This window comes from Protomyctophum parallelum (assembly GCF_964188405.1).
Source record: "Protomyctophum parallelum genome assembly, chromosome: 16".
Lineage (NCBI taxonomy): Eukaryota > Metazoa > Chordata > Actinopteri > Myctophiformes > Myctophidae > Protomyctophum > Protomyctophum parallelum.
The window spans coordinates 6,130,326-6,152,469 of NC_139711.1; the positions used below are offsets into that span (position 1 = coordinate 6,130,326).

Here is a 22,144-nt window from a genome sequence, read left to right on the forward strand (position 1 = left end):
CACACCCTCCCACTTATGATCACCGTGTGAGAGAGTAATCACACGGCACGAGGAGTTCTCTCCCTGGGTTGCTTGGAGGGCTTGGTTTATTGTAACCCTCTGTTATTTGATTTCCTCAATTCGGCTCATTCTCTTCTACATTATTGTATTCTATGTTCTATTGCCTTATACCATAATATACATATATATGGTGTATTCTATATTATGGTATGGCTAACTTGGATGCAACAATAACCCGTCTGATCTAAAGAAAGGATACTGTCAGCCTATACCTTCTAGTGTGAAGTACTGGCCTGTATGTGAGATCTCTGTACTTATGCACTTTATAGTCTCCTGTAATTGTATCCCTGTTGACTGTATCTAGTTTAATGGTTGAATAATGAAATGTGTTAATTTTATAACGACTGCATACTTGCTGAAGGATTCATTTAATAAAGCCTTTTGTACTTTTGGTTACACACATTTCTGCCTGCCTATATATCTATATATTGTATAACGAATCTGTGTGGAGGTGTCATTTAAGTGCTCTGGGTGTTCAGTATTATATCTTAGTAAATATCTCCTGGGGCGCAACTCCCCAGGTGGCGTATAGTTGGCTATAATTCAGATCATCCTGTCACACTAGCAAATAATTATATTTTGTGCAGAAAATGTGCCACAGTGATACGACAGTCGTACGTATGTTCGGACCAAAATGGCACCAACGATATAGCCTGGTTAATAAACCAGACTAATATCGCACGGATCCGCGGGATATTAGTCTGGGGAGGCTCAGCTTGGATTTAATTTCCAGGGAAACATTTTCTCTTTGACGCAATTGGTCAGAGCTACTGTCAGTCAAAGGTCTCAAGCATTGAACGTCACTGTACCAAAGCCCGCCCATATTGCATACCGTGTCCCTATTGGGCGCACACGTTTTCGTGTGTAGAAAATGGGCGTACAATTGAGCCTCTCCAGACCAAAATCCGCCGGTAGGCAATTTTTTTTTGCCAACGGCTGATTCGGTCTGGTTTATTAACCAGGCTACCAACGATAGGCTTCTGCAGCACTATCTAGTTGCAGAGGGCGCTGTTTCCATTTTTTGCAGATGGGTTCCCACCCAGATTGAGTTGCGGTTGACACAGCATGAGTTGGCATCTCTTGGCATCAAGGCTCTTTGCTATAAATGTATGATCTGAACACTATTAGCGCTAGCAGTAACAGCTACAGCTGTGTCAAAGGGAGCCCAAAAGGCATTGTTGTAAAGTAACTAAGTCAATTTACTCAAGTAATGTACTTAAGTACAATTTGTACATACTTTTACTTTACTGGATTATTTCCAATTGTAATACTTTTGGTCAGAAAACCAGAATCTTAAAGATAACACACACACACACACACACACACACACACACACACACACACACACACACACACACACACACACACACACACACACACACACACACACACACACACACACGGCACATCATGTAACACACATAGATAAATGTGCTGGAAGCCACACAGTGGGAACAAATGTGTCTCAGCTGGTTTCACGGTTTCCACCTGATGGCTCCATGCATGTGCTTATCTTGACACTTTTACAACCATCTCTCATCTGTTTGTTGGCCTCGCATGGATGCTCATCTGGGCTCCTGACTACAGCAGGATATTTCCAGCAAACTCTACGTTTAAGCTGACAGTCAATGTGTTATTCTACTTATTCATGTTCTAGGCCTATAGAGCATAGCAGTGGGCATGGTTTTCTGGCCCCCTGAAATTTATTTTTTCCCATAGAGATTTACAGAAATCAATTATTTTAAGCCTATAATCAAGCCATCCAAGGAACCTGGTGAATCATGACCATAACACCTTTGATTCTGTGAAGAAAGAAAAATGAAAAGCGCTAAACAAAGGGTATTTATTAAATGTAGTATATCATATAATTATTAATTATTCAAACTTCAAAGGTTTCAGGAATCAAAAGGTTTTATGGTCATGATTCACCAGGATCCTGGATGGCTGGATTCTAGACTTTTTTAAGTCTAGAATTGATATAAATATTATTTGTAAATCTCTATGGGAAAAAAATAATGGGCGATTTTTCAGTGGTCCCAGAAAACCACGCCCACTTCTATGCCCTATTGCCCCAACATGTCCAACCTCATTCAGTAACAGTTGGCACTGAGCCCAGTAGCCCTGTGTCCTCATTAATGACTCAGAAACTGTATCAGAAACGTTTAAGCCACTAAGAAATTATACACAGCAGATATTTTATCCACATTAACATACCGAGAAATTAGGCTATAAGTGTGTGTGTGTGTGTGTGTGTGTGCGTGTGTGTGTGTGTGTGTGTGTGTGTGTGTGTGTGTGTGTGTGTGTGTGTGTGTGTGTGTGTGTGTGTGTGTGTGTGTGCGAGGGTGTGTGTGTGTGTGCGCGTGCGTGCGTGCGTGCCTGTGTGTCCAGACTTTGGTCAATGTCATGACTCATGTCCAAATACAATAATTATGAATTATAAATATGCATGAAACGCTTTTGGTAACAGCCTGGCGAGATAAGAGCTAGGAGAATGGTGTCACAGCGCCCTCAAGTGGACGTTAGCAAAACGGATTCTTTACTCCTTGTCCAGATTTATGATGATACCAAACCAACTCTATGTGATGAACCCATTGAAGTAGCTAGCCTAGGAGGATGCAGTGATGCACCTGATGTTGTCTTTGAAGGTTACATTTTAGTTGACAGGGAGTGGAGAGAAACAAAAGACTCCTGGATTTTTTACCTTGTAATTTACATTGTGTTATGCTGTGCTGAAAGCGATACTGTAGGCTTGTTGTCATAGTGCTATACTAAATAATAATAATAATAATAATAATAATAATAATAACAGGGAAATAATAATAACTATTGCAGTAAGACACCTGAGGGCGAGAAGCGGTCGCGTGCACACATCCGTCTCGTTGACGGCAGACTGCTGGGCGAGCGCTGGCGCAACATGGAATTAATTCTGTACTGGCCATATAAGCATGTCTTGAGTGTACAGGGTTTAATGAGGTCAGATCAACATAATTATGGAATGTCAGAACAGATGAGCTCCATACAGTATATGGAGATCTTAAGGGTGGTAGCGGGGACATTCTCTTGAGTATACAGGGTTTGTGGAGGCCCGTCTAGAGTTTGACATTTGAATGGACAGGTATAAGTGGAAAGGGAGACATCGAAGAGGAAGGGTGGATGGGGAAGGATCCATATATGGGGGTTTGAGGTCAGGTGTAGAGTTGCTGGCCGATATTGATGACATCAGGGATCTCCATATATGGGCTTAACTGGACAGCAGGTCGCATTTATGCACATCTCCATCCCTGATTGATGTCACATGATGTCACGAGACCTGGGCACCATATATGGTGCCCGACCAACACACTGATGGTACTCAACCAACACACTGACGGGAAATGAAGGATTCCATAGTTAACTGCGACCGTCGGTCGCAATTATTAATATATTTTTAATTGTGACTGATGTGTTAAATTTTGGATGCCAAAACATAATTATAGCCTGAACCATATTACACGAACCATATACTATATAGACCATATTATATACCCCCATTTTTTGAGATGGGAGCAGCCAAATACACATTAACTTAGAGGTCCTTGCATGAAAACGTTTGAGCACCACTATAGGCTACTTGCAAAATGTGTCTGATATACTACCAAATTGTTGTAGCCTATATAAGTGGTTCATGCAGGACCCCAAAAAAGATGTATTTTGCCGGTCACCCATCAGAAAATATTGTGTGCCAGGTTTTCCTAGATTATATATTTTAATAGCAGACTAGGCCGGAAACATATCACATTATAACTTATATTTCGGGTATTTTCAAATGTATAGGTTGAGGTGGTTAAACGGATTAACTAATTTAACTGGGGTCCCCGAGTCAGAAACCACTTTGAGTATCATGTCTATCAGTCTGTATGGTTAGCTCTCCTATGGGAAGTAGCCTTAAATGTCCAGCAGGGAGAAGTGTTGTACAATATTTTAGAGGCAACTTCAACAGAAGCCTGCAAGAGAAAATTGATCTTTAATGATGTTAAGCGCTTTAAATGTTGATTTAAACATATCTGAGAGCAGCTGCGTGGAGTGGTGGTATTCATGGTTTAACTTTTGTACACTTTACTTTTTTGGAAGCACAGTTTGCAATAAATATGTCTTGTTTAATTTGTTTAAGGAGACACACTTATTGATGGATGATGTACGAATCAGTTAAATTCTGCTGAACTAAGCACAGGTGGTGGTTGATAAAACATCGTTTCCATTATTGATGTAGATCGAAGTTTGTCCCAGAATGACTCACACCCCAGATTGTCCAACAGTGTAATCATCTATGTGGACACTCAGCAGCAGTGGCAGGGAGCGGAGAGGCAGCCTGTTTTTCTGGGTGGGAGCTCTTCAAAGAGAGCTAGAGATATAACTCCTCCGACAACTTGTGTTTATCTGCAGTTTTACATCATGCATCAAACATATATAGCCAAGCATGGCCATTAATCAGCAGATCTGAATAAAATCTAATCTATCTATTTATCTAGCTCTGGTCCATAGCCCTAATTCTGCCTAAATTTAACGGCATTATAGAGGCTATCTAGTATCTATCTGTCTGTCTGTCTGTCTGTCTGTCTGAAGCTAAGGTAAGACAGTCAAGACGGGCAGAAGACGGGCAGTGTCGGTAGGCCAATCAGAGGCAGGCGGGGCGTTACCATGCCTATGCTCGGACACAAACGAGATATAGGCGTCAATCACACCATAGCAGTCTCTCCGGGCTATGGGATACTGACTCTTAAATATTGCATTGAGAACTTTTCGCCTTATACAAAATAATATTAGACACCTTAACAGAGCGGCCTACAACCCAACCCACTTTGATATTCAACATTATTATTGCTCAGCTATTGTGGTGTTGGAAGTTTGAACTTTTGAAAAATATTTCTGGTAGACGACTGCAAAGTAAAACTAAATGTATGTGAAATTAACGAGGAAGTCCTGCCTTAAGGTTCAGGGCAAAATAAAATACCGCGTACAAAATCAGCATTGCTTCTGCGCGAACTTGAAACGAATGGCGGGGTCATGTTTGTTAACTTTGCTACATTTGATTTTACATCTTAGGCAGAAACATTGTTTTTAGAAGCTTTAAAAAAAATGGTGGAAGGTCCGGGGTGCACGTTAAACGGAGAGAAGATTCGTTCAAAGGTCCAGCAGGGACAGACATTGAAAGAGGTCCGAGGCACTTTGACATCGACGTCACAGCAGGTATTTGCCTATTTGGAAGCTATTTGTAATGTTAATTAATTCGTATGGAAATAACAATGCTAATTGCTAACACACACTGACACACACACACACACACACACACACACACACACGCACGCACGCACGCACGCACGCACACACACACACACACACACACACACACACACACACACACACACACACACACACACACACACACACACACACACACACACACACACACACACACACACACACACACACACACTTTATTTGGATCTGCACAAGAGGCGCAATACAATAGACCCAAACACTGATCAGAATTAGGTTACATTATATGGTCCAACCAGATATAACTGCTGCACATGCTTAACACACAGAGGGAAAATAAAATATATATAGCACATTGATGATATACTATTACTTGACACTACTAGACAGGATGTTTGTTTTGGGCTTGTTAAGCCACCTAGGGATAAATTAAACAACGCCTTGTCCACATAGACAAGACAGACTGCCCATAATAGCTGAGAGAACAGTATTTAGCCAGCTTTTTTGCATTTGTCTTTTGCAATCCACCCAATTGCAGACCCCTGAGCACAAGTTTATGGACATGGCCCAGACTTCCAAATACAAGAACTATAAGTTGACAGTTATATCCCAGATAATACGTTCCACCAGAAGCTGATATTTCATAAGTTTGGATGTAAAACAAGTGTCCATATAGTACAAATCAAAACACACACACACACACACACACACACACACACACACACACACACACACACACACACACACACACACACACACACCTAGTGTGTGTGTGTGTGTCATTTTTAATAAGCTGTGTGTTTTGAAATGTATGTCAGATCAGCCAATGCAGGGAAGCTGGAAGTACCTTCACAAAAAATGCAGGGACAGCGCTCCACACGTCCCAAACTTCTCTCTTCTGGCTCCAAAACTATGGAATGCACTTTCCATTGCAGTCAGAACTGCAGCATCACTCCCAATCTTCCGCCGTAGTCTGAAAACCCACCTTTTCAGAATCCATCATGGCCTGTAGGACTTAGATAGCACTTTATGTAGACATAGACTTGGATTGCATTTTATGTAATCATAGCACTTTATAGTACATATGTATAGTATAGTATATATATATATATATATATATATATATATATATATATATATATATATATAGTTTCATTATATAGATACTCCACTGTTACGCTCTTAGCTTACCCATGTTTCATGATTACTTTTTATGTATGTGATGTATTGCCATGCTCTTTTGTTATTGCTTAATGTAAATCGCTCTGGATTAAGAGCGTCTGCTAAATGCCTAAATTGTAAATTATGTGTAGCAGTGGCTCAGAGCCTCTGCCTGATGGCCTCAAAAGTCTAATATCTCCCCCAGTCCATAGGGATATCCCTTTGGTCTAGTGCAGGGGTGCCCACACTTTTATGACGTGATCGCTATTTTCAAAATGATCAGCTCAACAAGATCTACCCACCATTGCTGAAAATTGTTTAAATATGTACCTAAGGGTGCTTTAGAATAGTGGCGCTGGCATTACATATAGGACAAATGCACTTGGAATGGGAAATGGAGGGGGAGAAATATAATAGTTAGGGGGGGGTTTGTAATTTAATTTGTAATGCTACAGACATTTGTGCACCGCAACACTGTTGAAAACAAAATATTGCATTGAGTTTGAGCTTACAGGCCCCTTTTGTCAATCAATCAAGTCACCTTTAACTCAAGTGGCAGATATATTTAAATTAAATAAATATTCTTTAGGGACATGTCCTGTGATCTACCTGTACAGTTATCTACTGGTAGATCGCGATCTACCTTTTGGGCACCCCTGGTCTAGTGGTTAAGATATTGGACTTTCATGCAGGAGACCCCCATTACGTACATTTATTTATTTTTAGCAAGCAGAGCGCGCAAGTATTTTCGACCGCTGTAAACTGTGGAATCTCAGTATCTCTGTGAAGGAACGTTTGAAATGTCTAATTATTAGGTGTAACTATTTGCTACGTACCTATCTACTTTATGCATGTAAACACCTAGTATTATTAAGTATGGTTCAAGTTTCTATCTATATAAGAAATACACTTTTATCAATTTAGAAATATTCTAGATCCCTTTTTAGTTTTTAGAAAAATAAATCATTGATATGTGATGAAAAAAAGGTATATAAACTGAATTAAAATATGTTATACAGTATAATTATTTTATTATTTATTGTAAATTGTCAATTGTTTTAAATGTATTTCATCTTGGACTATAGTGATATTAATACTAAATCTATGTATACATACATATACTACAGTATATATAGAGTATGTAGTTGTAAGTTGATTAGCGGTATACTGTGGTTACTTTGCGCCAAAAACCGTGCCAGCATAAATGACCATAATATGGTCATTTATGCTGGCACGGTGCTGGCACGTAAGACATATTATGTCTTACGTCATCATTTAGAGCTAGTCATACATATACACACCATGTAATCTGGTCCCAGCAAACCAGGCACAGATTTGCTGTTTTATTCGCATACGCATCAAGTGGTGGGTCGGCTGGCACGGTGCACACAGACCGGGCGAAATTATTACTTGTGCGCTCTGCTTGAGCAAGTAACAAGTGAATACTGCTGGACAACCTTGACAAAAGCACAGACAGACAGACTGTCAGTCAGTCACACACACACACACACACACACACACGCGCGTGTACACACATACACTATTTATGTAGTGTAATGAAGTCATGTTGCCTAAGCCTTCCAGTTGCACTGTCAGTATCTCAGATGACCAACATTGTGTTGATCCTTTCCACAGAGCTTCCATATGTATGTGGGTTCTCAGTACAGCGGTGTTGAAACCTTAGGAAAGGAGCTGTTCATGTACTTTGGCCACAGAGCTCTAAGGTAACCTAATACTTTCTCTTGTATTTTTGTAAAGTGTGGTGCTGCTTGTTAAGATGGGTCCCGACTCCCAAACCACTGTTAGCGAAACAGTGCTTTACACAACAGACAGTACAGAACACACATTATAAAAAGATGGAATCTGGAAACAAACTAGCCGCAATTTGCAACTCTAGATTTTTTTATAATGGGATGAATCTAGAGTTGCAATACCCTCTACTGCCCATTCATCCAAATGCGATCTGCTTGTAGTAAACAACGTTAAACTCACCAACATTGCAGCTGTAGGGCAAGCTTGAATTATCCTGCAAAGCGTTTGTTTCATATATATTCACCATAGACATCTTATGACTATGAGCAACTTTCTGTCAAGAAATTCCGTGCAGGTGGTTCTTACTTCTTTTTCTAAATGTTGGAGTTTGGAAGCACTCGTTTTTATTAACGGGTCGTGCTGCTGCTTCCTGCATTGTGTGCAAATTCGAAACAAGTGGTACGCAAGCACCGGCGTCAGTTTAGAGCTGGCCCAGTCTAACTTCGAAGAGAGGGGGAGAAAAAAACAACATAGCCTACTTTGGCAGCCCGGCCCCTTGTGCATGCAAATTTCTGACCACAGCATGCAAGCCGGCTTTGTTTATTTTATTTTTAAGATATTCTTTTGGCGTTTTTTGCCTTTATTGATAGGGTAGAGTAATTAGTCAGTAAAGGGGGGGGAGAGAGATGGGGAGTGACACGTGCAAAGGCCGCCGGGCTCGGGAGTCGTACCCGCAGCACGCTGCTGGTTGAGCTAACCGTCCGGACCGCCACCTTTGTTTTAAATGGTCCCCCCGATCCACACTACGCGCCTGTACGCAAGGCCGTTCAGTGACTTCGACGAGCGCTTCAAAACTCTAACACTTACAAAAATCACCTGCACAGAATTTCATGACAGAAAGTAGCTGATAAGTCTACGGTGAATTTTTATTAAACAAACGCTTTGCAGTTTGAAAGAGGACAATTCAAGCTTTCCCTACAGCTGCAATGTTGATGAGTTTAACGTTGTTTAATACAAGCAGATCGGAAATGCAATTTGGATCAATGGGATGTCAACAGATTCATCTCATTATAAAAAAATCTAGTGTTGCAAATTGCGGCTAGGATGAATCTAGAGTTGCACTATTCTCCATTGACTGCCCAGTCATCCAATTTGCATCTGCTATCTGCTTGTATTAAACGACGTTAAACTCACCAACATTGCAGCTGTAGGCCAAGCTTGAATTATCCTCTTTCAATCTGCAAAGCCTTTGTTTCATAACAATTCACCATAGAAATGTTATGAGGTATATTCCGAGCTGCCATGTTTTCTTAATTTTGCTTGTTTCATAAAACGCTGTGCGTGACGGGGCGTCGCCTGTGTCAGCGCCTTTTTTGGGTGTTTTACCTGCTGCGAGTGCACTGCACACTGCACACCTGGTGCTCACGCAGGTAAAACAAGCGCTCTCCCACACGACTTGTTTGACGGCTGGTCACGCACACTTAGTAAACATTGAAGATCGGAATATTCTAGGAATATTTTGGACAGAAAGTATCTCATAACATGTCTGGTGGATTTTGATGAAACAAAAGCTTTGCAGATTGAAAGAGGATAATTCAAGCTTGGCCTACAGCTGCAATGTTGGTGAGTTGCAGTTAAGATTACACTATTTAGAGCTTACTGTACACCACTCTACACTGGCCACTTGTGGTCAAGCTACAAAAAAGCATTCAGAAACTTCAAGTAGCGTATAATGATGCCATGACAATTTTACTCAAAATGCCTAGATGGTGCAGTGCGAGTGAAATGTTTGTGGCTGCAAGAGTCAATACTTTTCAAGCTGTTCTCCGTAACTTAATATAGATGGCATAGATTATGTGTCTCTTGGATGAGTCTGTGAATAGTGTCATCGTCAGTTTAAATAACCCTGTCAAAGGTAATAGATACTACTCTAGCCTTAGAAGACATTGGCTTAAAAGCCTTTATTTATAACTGTCACAAATGCCCGTCTAACATGTACATTTGGACTGTTTTTTATTGGATGTCTATGTAAATATAGTGTTTTGTATGTTTTTCTATGGACCCTGAGTCTGCAGTAAAGGCATTCATTCATTAATTAATTTAATGTCGTTTAATACAAGCAGATCTGCAGATGCAAATTGGATGAATGGGAAGTCAATGGAGGGTATTGCAACTCTAGATTCATCCCATTATTAAAAACATCTAGAGGTTCAAATTGCGGCTAGAAACAAACCATTTCCACCCATTTCCGCCCTTTTTAAAAACCTTTTTATAGTTACTGTTTTGTATAATAAAGTTCTCAGTTGTCTCTGCCTCTCTCCCCCCCCTCTATCTCTCTACACGTGTTTCTGTGATTCAGAGTGCACTTCGGGATGAATGGATCGATGCGTATAAATCCTGCAGAGAGGAAAGATGGTAAAAGCTCTCCTCCGGCGCTGGTGGTCCACTTGACTAACGATGTCATCTGCTTCTTTGACAGCACTGTGGAAATCAGGTAACGGGGCCACCAGTCTGGGCTGGGCTATAGAAATGACACATGAAGGGTGGAGTGGGTTGGTCGAGGTGAGGTCTCATTCCATCGCTCAACACGCCATGAGTCCCCCCACCATCAGACTGGGACTTTAAAATGCCGTTGAGAGTGTTGTTGGGCCTTATTAACCGTTGCGTTTCTGACAGTAGATTTAGCTTTTCTGATCTCTTGTTTGGTTACAAGAGCAGATGGCACCCTCTCACCGTGTTGCATCATAATCAAATACAGTCTGTCTCGGCTTTCCTTACTGTCTGTCTCTCCTGCACTGTCTCCTTCTCGGCCTCCTGCTGCCTGTCTCTGTTACACTGTCTGTCTGTCTCTCAGCTGTCTCTATTTCCATGTCGCAGCATAATAAATATGGGAAAGTCATTTGCCAAAGCTTCTTCGTGCAGTGCGTGGTACAATGGCTGTCAATGTGAGGCTGCCATATAACGGCTAGATGGCTACAAACGTGTACAAAAAAAGTTGCTCTGGCAACTTTACTGGTTTCGTGATGAGTCAAGTCACACGGAATCAATTGCTATCTGCAACTTTATTATTATTTATTAATTCAGTGGTGTGTTATTCCTGGATAATGAGCCACCTCCGCTTCAATTATTATTATTATTATTATTATTATTATTATTATTATCTCCCATCAATGACCAGCTGGCCAGACATTATCCCTTTACTTATTTAATTCATTATGTGGAAAATGGCAGGAGATATTTCCAGCCCGTGTCGTCTTCTGCCAGGTAAAGACCGCTCTATTAACCCATTCTGACCTGAGATCAGATTCATACGAGGTTTCCACTGGACACACACTGGTCTGATGAACCCATTCTGACCTGAGATCAGATTGTAGAAATGTCAGTCGTTCTTCGATTCTTTCAAAAATAGCAGACCTACAAGCTCGTATCGCGCCACTCGGTGGCGCGATATGAGCTTGTAGATCTGCTATTTTTCAATAGCTAAAGCATAACATGATGCTGACACCAAAATGGGTGCCCGTTCAGAATGGGTTAAAAGTAGATTGTCGTTCAGTCGCACAGTTTGATAGCCAGAATCAGTTAAGCTCTCAGTGAGGATAATCAGACATTTTCACACGGTTTTAACCCATTCTGTACGGGAACCCCTTTTGGTGTTAGCATTATGTTATGCTTTAGCTATTGAAAAATAGCAGATCTACAAGCTCATAGCGCGCCACCGAGTGGCGCGCTACGAGCTTGTAGGTCTTCTATTTTTGAAAAATCGTGGAAATGTGGCGCAAATCTTTGAATATATATATATTCTTTCAGAGCGAACGTTTTCTGGGGGCGTCCCTCCCTGGAACGACATATTTTCAGATGGGGGTCGGCGGCCAAATACATATAGTTTTTGGGGTTCTTGACATGAAATATTGAGAAACACTGAAATAGAAACATGAGGTTTTTCAGAAAAAAATAAATACATTTCATAAATTTCGACATCAGGCCTAAATGGGTTAATGCAGCAGGTTCCCTATTTGCACAGACACACACACACACACACACGCGCGCGCACACGTACACGTGTAGACCATAATGGAAATATGTCTTTTTGATTTGAGAGTATAAATCACAGGCATCTGTCTGCACGTTCTAAAAAGCCGTGGTCGTCCTGGCAGGCTGACGGAGGACTGTGGGCAGAGGGTGAGGGCCATGGAGAGTCTGGACGTGTGCTCCTCCAAGTTCAGCGCCGCCCGCGCCGAGGAGGCCGTGAGGCGCCAGCACGGCAGGATGCTCTGCGACGTCCTCCTCGACCAGTCCGTGCTGCCGGGAGTGGGGAACATTATTAAGAACGAGGCCCTGTTGGACTGCGGCCTCCACCCAGCCGTGAAGGTACAAGCCAGCCGGTGATGGATGGCGTTTAGTTGGGAGGAACAGAGAGAAACAACAAGGAGGTTCCTTTCCCTGTGTGTAGAGGACGCCCCTACGTGTTGTTCTAGTGGCTAATGTGCTGCATCAGTCTGTAGTCCATGTCTGTGTAAAGCGCTGTACACGTCGCCTTTGCAGCTCCCTCCCTTTTGTCATGTGTCGCATGAATCCATTTAATTTCACGTGACTTTACTCGAGCATCATCAGTAATGCTTCAGTAGCAATCGGTGATCTTCTAAGATAAAAGATGAGCTGTTATAAAACATATACTTATATTATCCACTTTTTAATTGATGCCATGCGTCATCTTCATTTGTTCATGTACTTCATTGTTTGCGTTAAAAATGTAATGTATTTTATAACTGAAGACTTTCCAGTTAACCGCATGAACGGTCTGAAATCTGATTCTGACCTTCTAACTGTATATTACACACTCAGGCGGACCAGCTGACAGACGAACAGGTCCGCTACCTGGTGAAGATGACAAGAGATTTCACACTTCTCTTTTATAAGGTTGGACATTTTCTGTTAGCTCAACTATATATATATATATATATATATATATATATATATATATATATATATATATATAATGAATGCTGATTATTATTATTTTGGCAGTTTCATTTTAGCCATTTGTCCGTTTGTACTTTATTAGTTATGGTCGTAATTGATCACATGTACCGGTAATCCTCAACATAATGGAGATTAATCAATTATGAAAATACTATAGCTACTGTAGCCGCAGCCCTATTTCTGTATTCATGATTGCCATTGGGCAGACCTAAGGTTTTGACCTAAGATTTTGTATGGACGTAGTGTTGGGTGCTTGCACATATGCACACATGGCATCAACGCATGGTGTTGTGTGCAGGCACACTACACTTTGTCTTTCTTTTATCTGTATTGTATTGTGTTTTTGTATGGACGTAGTGTTGGGTGCTTGCACATATGCACACATGGCATCAACGCATGGTGTTGTGTGCAGGCACACTACACTTTGTCTTTCTTTTATCTGTATTGTATTGTGTTTTTGTATGGACGTAGTGTTGTGTGCTTGCACATATGCACACATGGCATCAACGCATGGTGTTGTGTGCAGGCACACTACACTTTGTCCTTCTTTTTATCATTCATTTTTTTAAGAGCCTGCCCAGGGACTACAGATGAAACTTAGCTTCGGCTAACTCTGGCCCATTTACATTGATGTGAAAACTGACATGTTGATTAATGAGCTTTGTCCCTGTCAAATAAATAAATAAATAAGTAAAGAAATGGTAGCAACATTTAGTTTGAAGAGGCTTTTCAAATAGTTTGTCTGTACCAAAGTTTTTCTCTCTCCTCCATCAGTGCCGTAAGTCCAGCGCTCCTCTGTACAAACAGTACAGAGTTTACAGGAGGCCTCGTTGTGGACGCTGCTCAGCGACGGTCACAGTCTGTCGTCTTGGAGACAACGGCAGGATGACCTACTTCTGTTCCCGCTGTCAGACCGACGAGCCCGGCCACGATGACACCAGGTATACATGGAAACTAGGGGTGCAACAGAACCCATTCTGACCTGAGATCAGATTCATACGAGGTTTCCACTGGACACACACTGGTCTGATCAACCCATTCTGACCTGAGATCAGATTCTAGAAATGTCAGTCGCTCTTCGATTTTTCAAAAATAGCAGACCTACAAGCTCGTATCGCGCCACTCGGTGGCGCGATATGAGCTTGTAGATCTGCTATTTTTCAATAGCTAAAGCATAACATGATGCCGACACCAAAATGGGTGCCCGTTCAGAATGGGTTAATAGAACTGATCAATTAGCCAGCTGTGTGTGTGTGTGTGTGTGTGTGTGTGTGTGTGGCTGCAGCAGCTGGATGTACATTTTGGATACTGTACCTGTGGCATGTCTCATCTAAAGACCACGTTATACAGACTGGGAGACTGGACTTCAACAGTCCTCTATACGGAGATAGATTATTCTTTTTTTTGTAGCAGGGTTTGAATCGAAATATTATCATCACCACAGCTACAGCATGTGAGGGATAAGATAAGATGGATAACTAGTGCAGGGGGGAGAAGTTGGGTCTGGAGAAACACAAAACGCGTTCTAGAAATCCAGCTAGTCAACTTTGGTCATGGTTGTACAATGGCATCTCGGACCAAAAATAGAAGATTTGCAAATCCGCTTATAGCTCAGCTATTTTCGGTTCCTGATGCCATTCTGCAACAAGGTAAGTATAAACGGGGCTTAAGGCATATTTGTGGAGGAAATATTATCGCAAATATTATCACAATGTGGCAAGAGATGTCACGCTCTCCGTTTCTCACCTCAACTTTGTGAGAGAATTGCAATGAGTGGAAATGAATGTGCATATTAGAGAGGCAGTGTGTGGCAGACGTGGTGTGAGCTCGCTGCCTGCTGGGCTGTGTTTGAGAAGAGCTTTGCAAAGCGTTAGCGCTCAAAGCCCCTACAAGGCGTCACACAGCTGAGTAGACAATCTGTGAAAGGGATGTTTTGTTTTTCCTTTTTCTCGCCCCCCCCCCATCCGTTTTTTTTATTTCTGGTGAGCCAATGCCGCTCTTCCTCTGCTCCATGTCGTCTGCTGACTTTTTTTCAGCTTTTGAGTACTTATTGTCTAGCAATTGTTTTATTCCCAATGCGTTAACCCATTCTGACCTGAGATCAGATTCATACGAGGTTTCCGCCGGACACACACTGGTCTGATGAACCCATTCTGACCTGAGATCAGATTCTAAAAATGTCAGTCGCTCTTCGATTTTTCAAAAATAGCAGACCTACAAGCTCGTATCGCGCCACTCGGTGGCGCGATACGAGCTTGTAGATCTGCTATTTTTCAATAGCTAAAGCATAACATGATGCCAACACCAAAATGGGTGCCCGGTCAGAATGCGTTAATCTCTTTACAGAGCACAGCTTTAGGTATTTATTTTTGAGTGGTGCAACCACTCCTATAGACCACTCCTCTATCTATCTATATATATATGAGAGAGAGATTAAAATAACTATAAACGCAGTTTATAGTTAAGGGACGAAATAAAACAAGGACCTCTGCATCCACGGGATGCACTACTGTACTCAGCATGTACAGTACAAATAATACACACACTAGCTTTAGTTATAATAATCATTTCTTCAGTTTTCTACATGAATATAACCATATACATTTAAATGGTAGTTAAATGCTGCAATTTGTGTGTGTGTGTGTGTGTGTGTGTGTGTATATATAATAAAATGTGCATAAATATTTAGAAAATGTATAGAACCAGGGATGCATGAATTATAAAAATCTTATATGAGAATGTAAGGAGTATTTTAATACAAAAGTGGGAGGACATCACTGCCATCACCAAGAAGGTCTTGACGGGGGATGTTCTTCCTGCTGAAGAAATTCAATCTGCCACAGAAAATGATGGTCCAATTCTACATGGCCAGCATTTGAGTTCATCCATCATCATCATCTGGTTCACAGTGGACTAGATGTGGATTGCTCCAGCACTGGGAAGTGCAACAAAGACGCAGTAAGATAACGATTCCATCTCATCACAGAACCACCATGTGGCAGGAGGTACCGGGTCTCTCACGACCACTATGGAACACCATCACAGTTTCTCTTAAATGTATTTTTGTGTGGCTTTCGCCTTTTATTTTATATATTTTTTTATGGAGGGACAGACGGTAGGCTGACAGGAAATGGGGAGAGAGATGGGGGGGAAGACGTGCAGTAAAGGCCGTCGGGATCGGGAGTCGAACCCGCGGCACACTGCCAGACTGGATTACCAGCCAAGGTGCCTGGACCGCTGAGCCACGGCCCAGGCCACCATCACAGTTTCTTCCCCATGGCAGTGGGGGCTCACAAACAAGCCTCCTGCCCATCACTGATCCCCCTTGGACTACCACCGCAATCCTGGTGTAATGCAATTCTCAACCGTTTTCATTTTAACCCATTATTTCTGACCTGAGATCAGATTCTGAAAATGTCTTCTACATCCTGACGGTTTTCTGAATAAGCTATGTTTCATGTGTCAGTCGTTCTTCGATTTTTCAAAAATAGCAGACCTACAAGCTCGTAGCGCGCCACTCGGTGGCGCGCTACGAGCTTGTGGATCTGCTATTTTTCAATAGCTAAAGCATAACGTAATGCTAACACCAAAAGGGGTTCCCGCCCAGAATGGGTTAATGACCCTCCGTTTATCATGTGCATCACCCTCTTTGATAGCAACTCCCCCCCCCCCCCCCCCCGTCCCCCGTCCCTGAACTGCTGTCTGTTTTGAATTGTTTACAAATGCAAAGGGAGCTCTACATTTTTAGAAACCGCAGCAGCGTGAAGAGGTGCTGAGCATTTCTTTTGCGTTCGCTTGTTCATGGATGCCGTTTGTCTTTGTCCTGCTGAGAACTGAGATATTTTCAAACCGGGTGGTTAGAAGCATTTATAGGTGAGAACCTTGGTGTTTTCAGCTGGTAAAAAAAAACTGCCTCTGTGGACATGACCCCTAATGCATCTATCCCACAGTGATACATTCCTTGTGTGTTTGTGTGTGAACATAACTGGCAAATAATAATTTCTACACACATGGGAATCACTAGGTTTTGTTAATTGGTCACATGGGCACAATGAGTCATTGGTCAATGCCACTGATCTGAAAATACCAAAAATTCATTGGTTATTTGGCGGCAGCACCATCGAGGAGATATGCAAGGCCTTGCACAAAGTCTGCAGCTCCAGGCCTTCATAATGTGTACTACATACATATGAGGACGTGCATCTTTTTTAATCAGTGTGCCTTCCGATGTTACGATACCCTACGCTGCACAGTTGATGATTAATATACTGTGCATTAATAGAATACTTAGTATTTTATGTTGGCTTATAACCATAGTTATTAGGGTTTATGATTCATAAAGCTGTCACGCCCTACATTGAACAAGCACACAAGCATGAAGACACAAACATTTGGCAAAATACGGCGGGAATACTGTAAGGCTGTAAAGTCTATTACTCGCCATACGACCAGGAGAATTATGTGAGCATTTTTGTCTCCCTGATTTGTTTCCAACCACGATACACATTTCCTCCCTTTAACTTGTCCCTTTAACCATGCACAAGAAATCAGTTGTACAATTAAAATTCCAGAATGTTGCTGGCGGCAAGCGCTTTGAGTGCTATCCTAGATTAGTTTTAGTCTTATTTGATTGACTAGTTCATTTTAATGATTTAGTGATCGACTCCATCCGTGCATCTTCCTCTGCTTAGCTGGAGTCTACTAACGGTCCCAGCAGAGAGATGCAGACTTCCCTTTCCCTAGCCTCCAAGGCGTTGGAGCCAGCGTGGAGATATCTGGCTCTTGGTCTCCCAGCGGGAGGGAGATGGCTTAGCAAGCATCCGTAGTAGTAAATTAGATGCCGGAACAACCTTAACTAGTTCCTTTCCATGTAAAGGAGCAGCGTCGCTATACTTTCTCTCCCAGGTGACTGAACTTCTTCTCACCCTATCCCTAAAAAGGGAGATACCAGCCACCCAGTAAATCATCCATGTAGTAGACCACCTCCAATGGATCCAAAGTGCTGCTGACAGACATTTAACCAGGTCCAGGTCGAAGGTGTCTCATTACTCCAGTCCTGCCCTCCTGTTGTTATCAGGGTTTGGTTCAAGGCCTTGGTGCTCACATAGAACTCTGCATGGTCAAGCACCAGAATATTTAACTGACCCGCTACAACTGTATCTCTATGTCCCGGGCAGGACACTTAAGGTCAGCCGAGGTCCTGAGAGCAGCAGCCTCTGTGGACATTTTAAAGAACCACCTAAAACACTACTATTTAAACGAGGCATTTTGTTTAATGCGGAAAGCCCTTGACCCACACTTCGTGGCCAGTAGAAACGGAGATAGACCGGTTTATCAAGAGCTTTGCCTGAGCTTTGCATCACAATTTGAACTACCGGTATATAAAATTGAGGGCAAATCAAATAAACAATCGATGAAACTGTCAGGTGCTGGAAGTGGAAGCCCCTTTTAAGGTGTTTGAAACCATTTTACAAGAGTGTACCCAACACAGATTTGACACGGTATACTGAATTATGTGAATTCCTCCTCGGGTTGTTATTAGTGACTATCATGGCTTTGTCAGTGTTGTTATCTTTGTCGTCTTCCCTTTTCCTTTTCCCCCCAGCAAGCTCCCAGCTAGGAACAGCCTGATTGGGTGGGCCTACGAAGAAGGAAACGATGATCTTGTGGCAAAGGTGGAGGAAAAAGAGTGGGCATGTCTGCTCTGCACGCTGATCAACCAATCGGCGGCCAGGGCTTGCGACGCCTGCTTCACTCCTAGACCTGAGGGTAAGTCAAATGTTCTGTGTACTGTATACACTGTAGTGGCACTTGAACCATGACATTTACTGTACACTGGTGAATAATTGAGATGCAGTTTAGCAGGGTGGCGCAGTGACTCATTTACATTACAAGGGCTGCACAATGAATTGGGTAGAATTATACATTGCAATACCACTTTACCCTGTTAAGTATTGATTTAGACAATATTTGAACATTTTAATTCAGGTACAATAACTCCTGTTTCATTAGATTCATGAAGTGGTACAATAAGACACCCTAAAATCATTGAGATTAACAATTGCGTGACAATATTTTACGACATTAACATTCTTCTTCCATACTCTTGCAAGAAAGGTTTGAGTATGGTGATCTGTATTTATTGCAATCTTGAATCTAGACGAAGCAATCTATTTCACCACTATATTGTTGTGTCTGTGTGTATTACAGTATCGTGTATTGCCACTATCATAACCACACTGTAGGTGTCATATGAGGTATTATTATTATTTGTCAGGGGGAATATTTTGTCTTCAGTCTCTGCTTTCTGTGTTGAATACAGAAAGCACACTGACCATTAAGCCACGGGGCTCCCTTTGTGACTCTAATATAGCATTTTGCATTTACTATCAAAATGTGTCGCCTCCAGAGTATTTTTATACAGGCAACATTTACAGCATTTTGGATGAGTGTGTGTGTGTGTGTGTGTGCATCATCAGCACAACAGATAGGGTGGCATGTTTAATTTTACGGCACAACAACAGCAGTTCGCCGCTTACGACAGGAATTTTATGGCAAGCCTGGCCTAACCGTTTAAACGTAACAACTTGCATTTTTACGAGACAAGTCGACGCCTTATTGCAAAAGTGGGGTGTGTTGCTGAACGTGTCTCGATTGTGGCTCCCTCATCCACAGTCCCTAAAGGAGACATTAGCTCCGAATCGCTGGCCTTCGCCACAGACCTTATTAAATACCCCTGCACTGCCTTCGCCAAACCACCAGAGGAGCGCAAAGTCAACTGGAGGTCGGCGTTCGGGACCACCACCCTGCTTTTCTCTGACTTCGGCGAGACGCAGAAGGGGCCTGCAAGCTCTGTTTCGCGCTCCCCAGCGGCAGAGGAGGGTGGTTTGTATAAATACAGTGGCTGCCAAGGGACAACAAGACCCAATTATGCCTCTGGTGGCAGGCAGAAGCAAAGCTTGGAAATGTCCAACGGGGAATCGCTGGCCTCCTACAGTCACCCTTCCAAGAAAATGAGAATTGATCACGGTCCCTCTCCCAAGGCTAGAAATGGAACCCCCAACTCAGGGTGAGTAGTAGATCCCTCGCTTGGTTGTACCATGAATAAAAGTTTATAATGAGAGAAGTTTTTTGCAACTTAGGGGGGGGGGGGGGGGGGGGGGGTAGTAAAGGATAAGTGGGAGGAAAAAGTATCTTGCCTGTGGAATTTTTAATGTACAGAAGCATTGTTAGTGAAGTTTCTGATTGATGAATGGCTGCAGTAGGAAAGTGCTCAGGTCATCATCCACCTCACACATTTAAAAAACACAGCTGAAGCGATGTTTTTTTTTTTCATTTGCTAACGGACATACAACCGCATGACAGTAACGCTTGTGTAATATGTTGAATTTGTCACGAACTAATGACGCCGTTTCAATTATTTTTGTTAGATCACACCAAATCATTGCACCGAATGAAGGTGGCGCTCCCAGTCGCAATTCCAGCATCCCTCGCTGTGTTTCCCATCGTCGGCCGGCCATCCTCAGACTGGTCCATAAAGAGGGCGAGAATAAAGGGCGACAGTTTTATGCCTGTTCGCTCCCCAGAGACACAAATTGCAACTTCTTTGAGGTAAAAAAAAAAAAAAAAACGGAATACAACCTGCTACAAATCTTCATGGAATAATGTGGCTTTAGAGGAAGAAAAAAAACACAAAAACTATCCCTCAACGGGAGACATAGTTCCAACCCAAAATGTCTCTTGTTTAACCCATTCTGACCGGGCACACATTTTGGTGTCAGCATCATGTTATGCTTTAGCTATTTAAAAATAGCAGATCTACAAGCTCATATCGCGCCACCGAGTGGCGCGATACGAGCTTGTAGGTCTGCTATTTTTGAAAAATCGAAGAGCGACTGACATTTTTAGAATCTGATCTCAGGTCAGAATGGGTTCATCAGGACCAGTGTGTGTCCGGCGGAAACCTCGTATGAATCTGATCTCAGGTCAGAATGGGTTAATAATGAAATAATGTATCTGATAATAGCCATTTTCGCTTTCCTTGTCAACAGTGGGCAGACTTGCATTTCCCTGCATGCCAGCATGGCAAACGCTGCCTGATGAGGACTGTGTTGAAACTGGGACCCAATAATGGACGCAACTTCTACACCTGTAGCTTTAAAAGGGGGAAACAGTGTGACTTCTTCCAGTGGGCTGAGAGTGGACCAGGGGTCTCCGTTCTCCCTGGCTGTTAGCTCTCGCATGCTTGGGTTTACACACACTGAATTTGGATCAAGCAGGTACTGTATGGAGAACGAGTGAATTGTTTTAAACTTAACTCTAGCCATCAAATGAGATCTGATCGCTATGGTCATGAAGCTACCTGAGCACTCCTCCCTATCTGTGCTTGACCCATTCTGACCGTTTTGTTGAAAAAGCTATGTTTTTCTATGTCAGTCGTTCTCAAACACTTTCATGTCACTTTTCACGATTCTTCAAAAATAGCAGAGTGCTATGAGCTTGTAGATCTGCTATTTTTCAATAGCTAGAGCATAACATAATGCTAACACCAAAAGGGGTTCCCGCCCCAAAATGGGTTAATTATATTCAGACTTTGTATGATAAAATATAATAAAGTACCGATCGGCTTAAGCGATTAAGGACTAGCTTGTCTAATTATGCAGTGTCTACTTTTCTGATCTACTTAGACAATGACTTCACTTGAAGGAATATGCCATCTGTGTGTCACATTTGCAATGCAAAATATCACGGCTCTTCCATCTGCAGCCACAGAGGAGAGGAAGTGTCCTTTTATTCACTTATAATGCTGTCTGTGTAGTACCACCGTATTTGGCTGTGATTATCTGCAGTAATTTGTCATGTCAATAAGTGAAGTAACTTTCATATAGAACACTTGACTCGAGTACAAATATGTTTTTTATTATCAATTAACATA

The 22,144-nt window shown here is 42.2% G+C and overlaps 1 protein-coding gene across 1 annotated transcript; it reads left to right on the forward strand.

Annotated features, from left to right (window-relative positions):
- Nucleotides 1–5,175: 5,175 nt before the first annotated feature.
- On the forward strand, nucleotides 5,176–21,523 carry neil3 (nei-like DNA glycosylase 3; the record flags this gene model as incomplete). Its single annotated transcript, XM_083785321.1, has 10 exons — nucleotides 5,176–5,286; nucleotides 8,113–8,201; nucleotides 10,589–10,723; nucleotides 12,384–12,597; nucleotides 13,072–13,146; nucleotides 13,984–14,150; nucleotides 18,815–18,978; nucleotides 19,885–20,278; nucleotides 20,640–20,820; nucleotides 21,261–21,523. 10 exons carry the CDS (start codon nucleotides 5,176–5,178, stop codon nucleotides 21,441–21,443), a joined length of 1,713 nt encoding a protein of 570 aa, XP_083641447.1. The 3' UTR covers nucleotides 21,444–21,523.
- Between the last annotated feature and the right edge of the window lie 621 nt (nucleotides 21,524–22,144).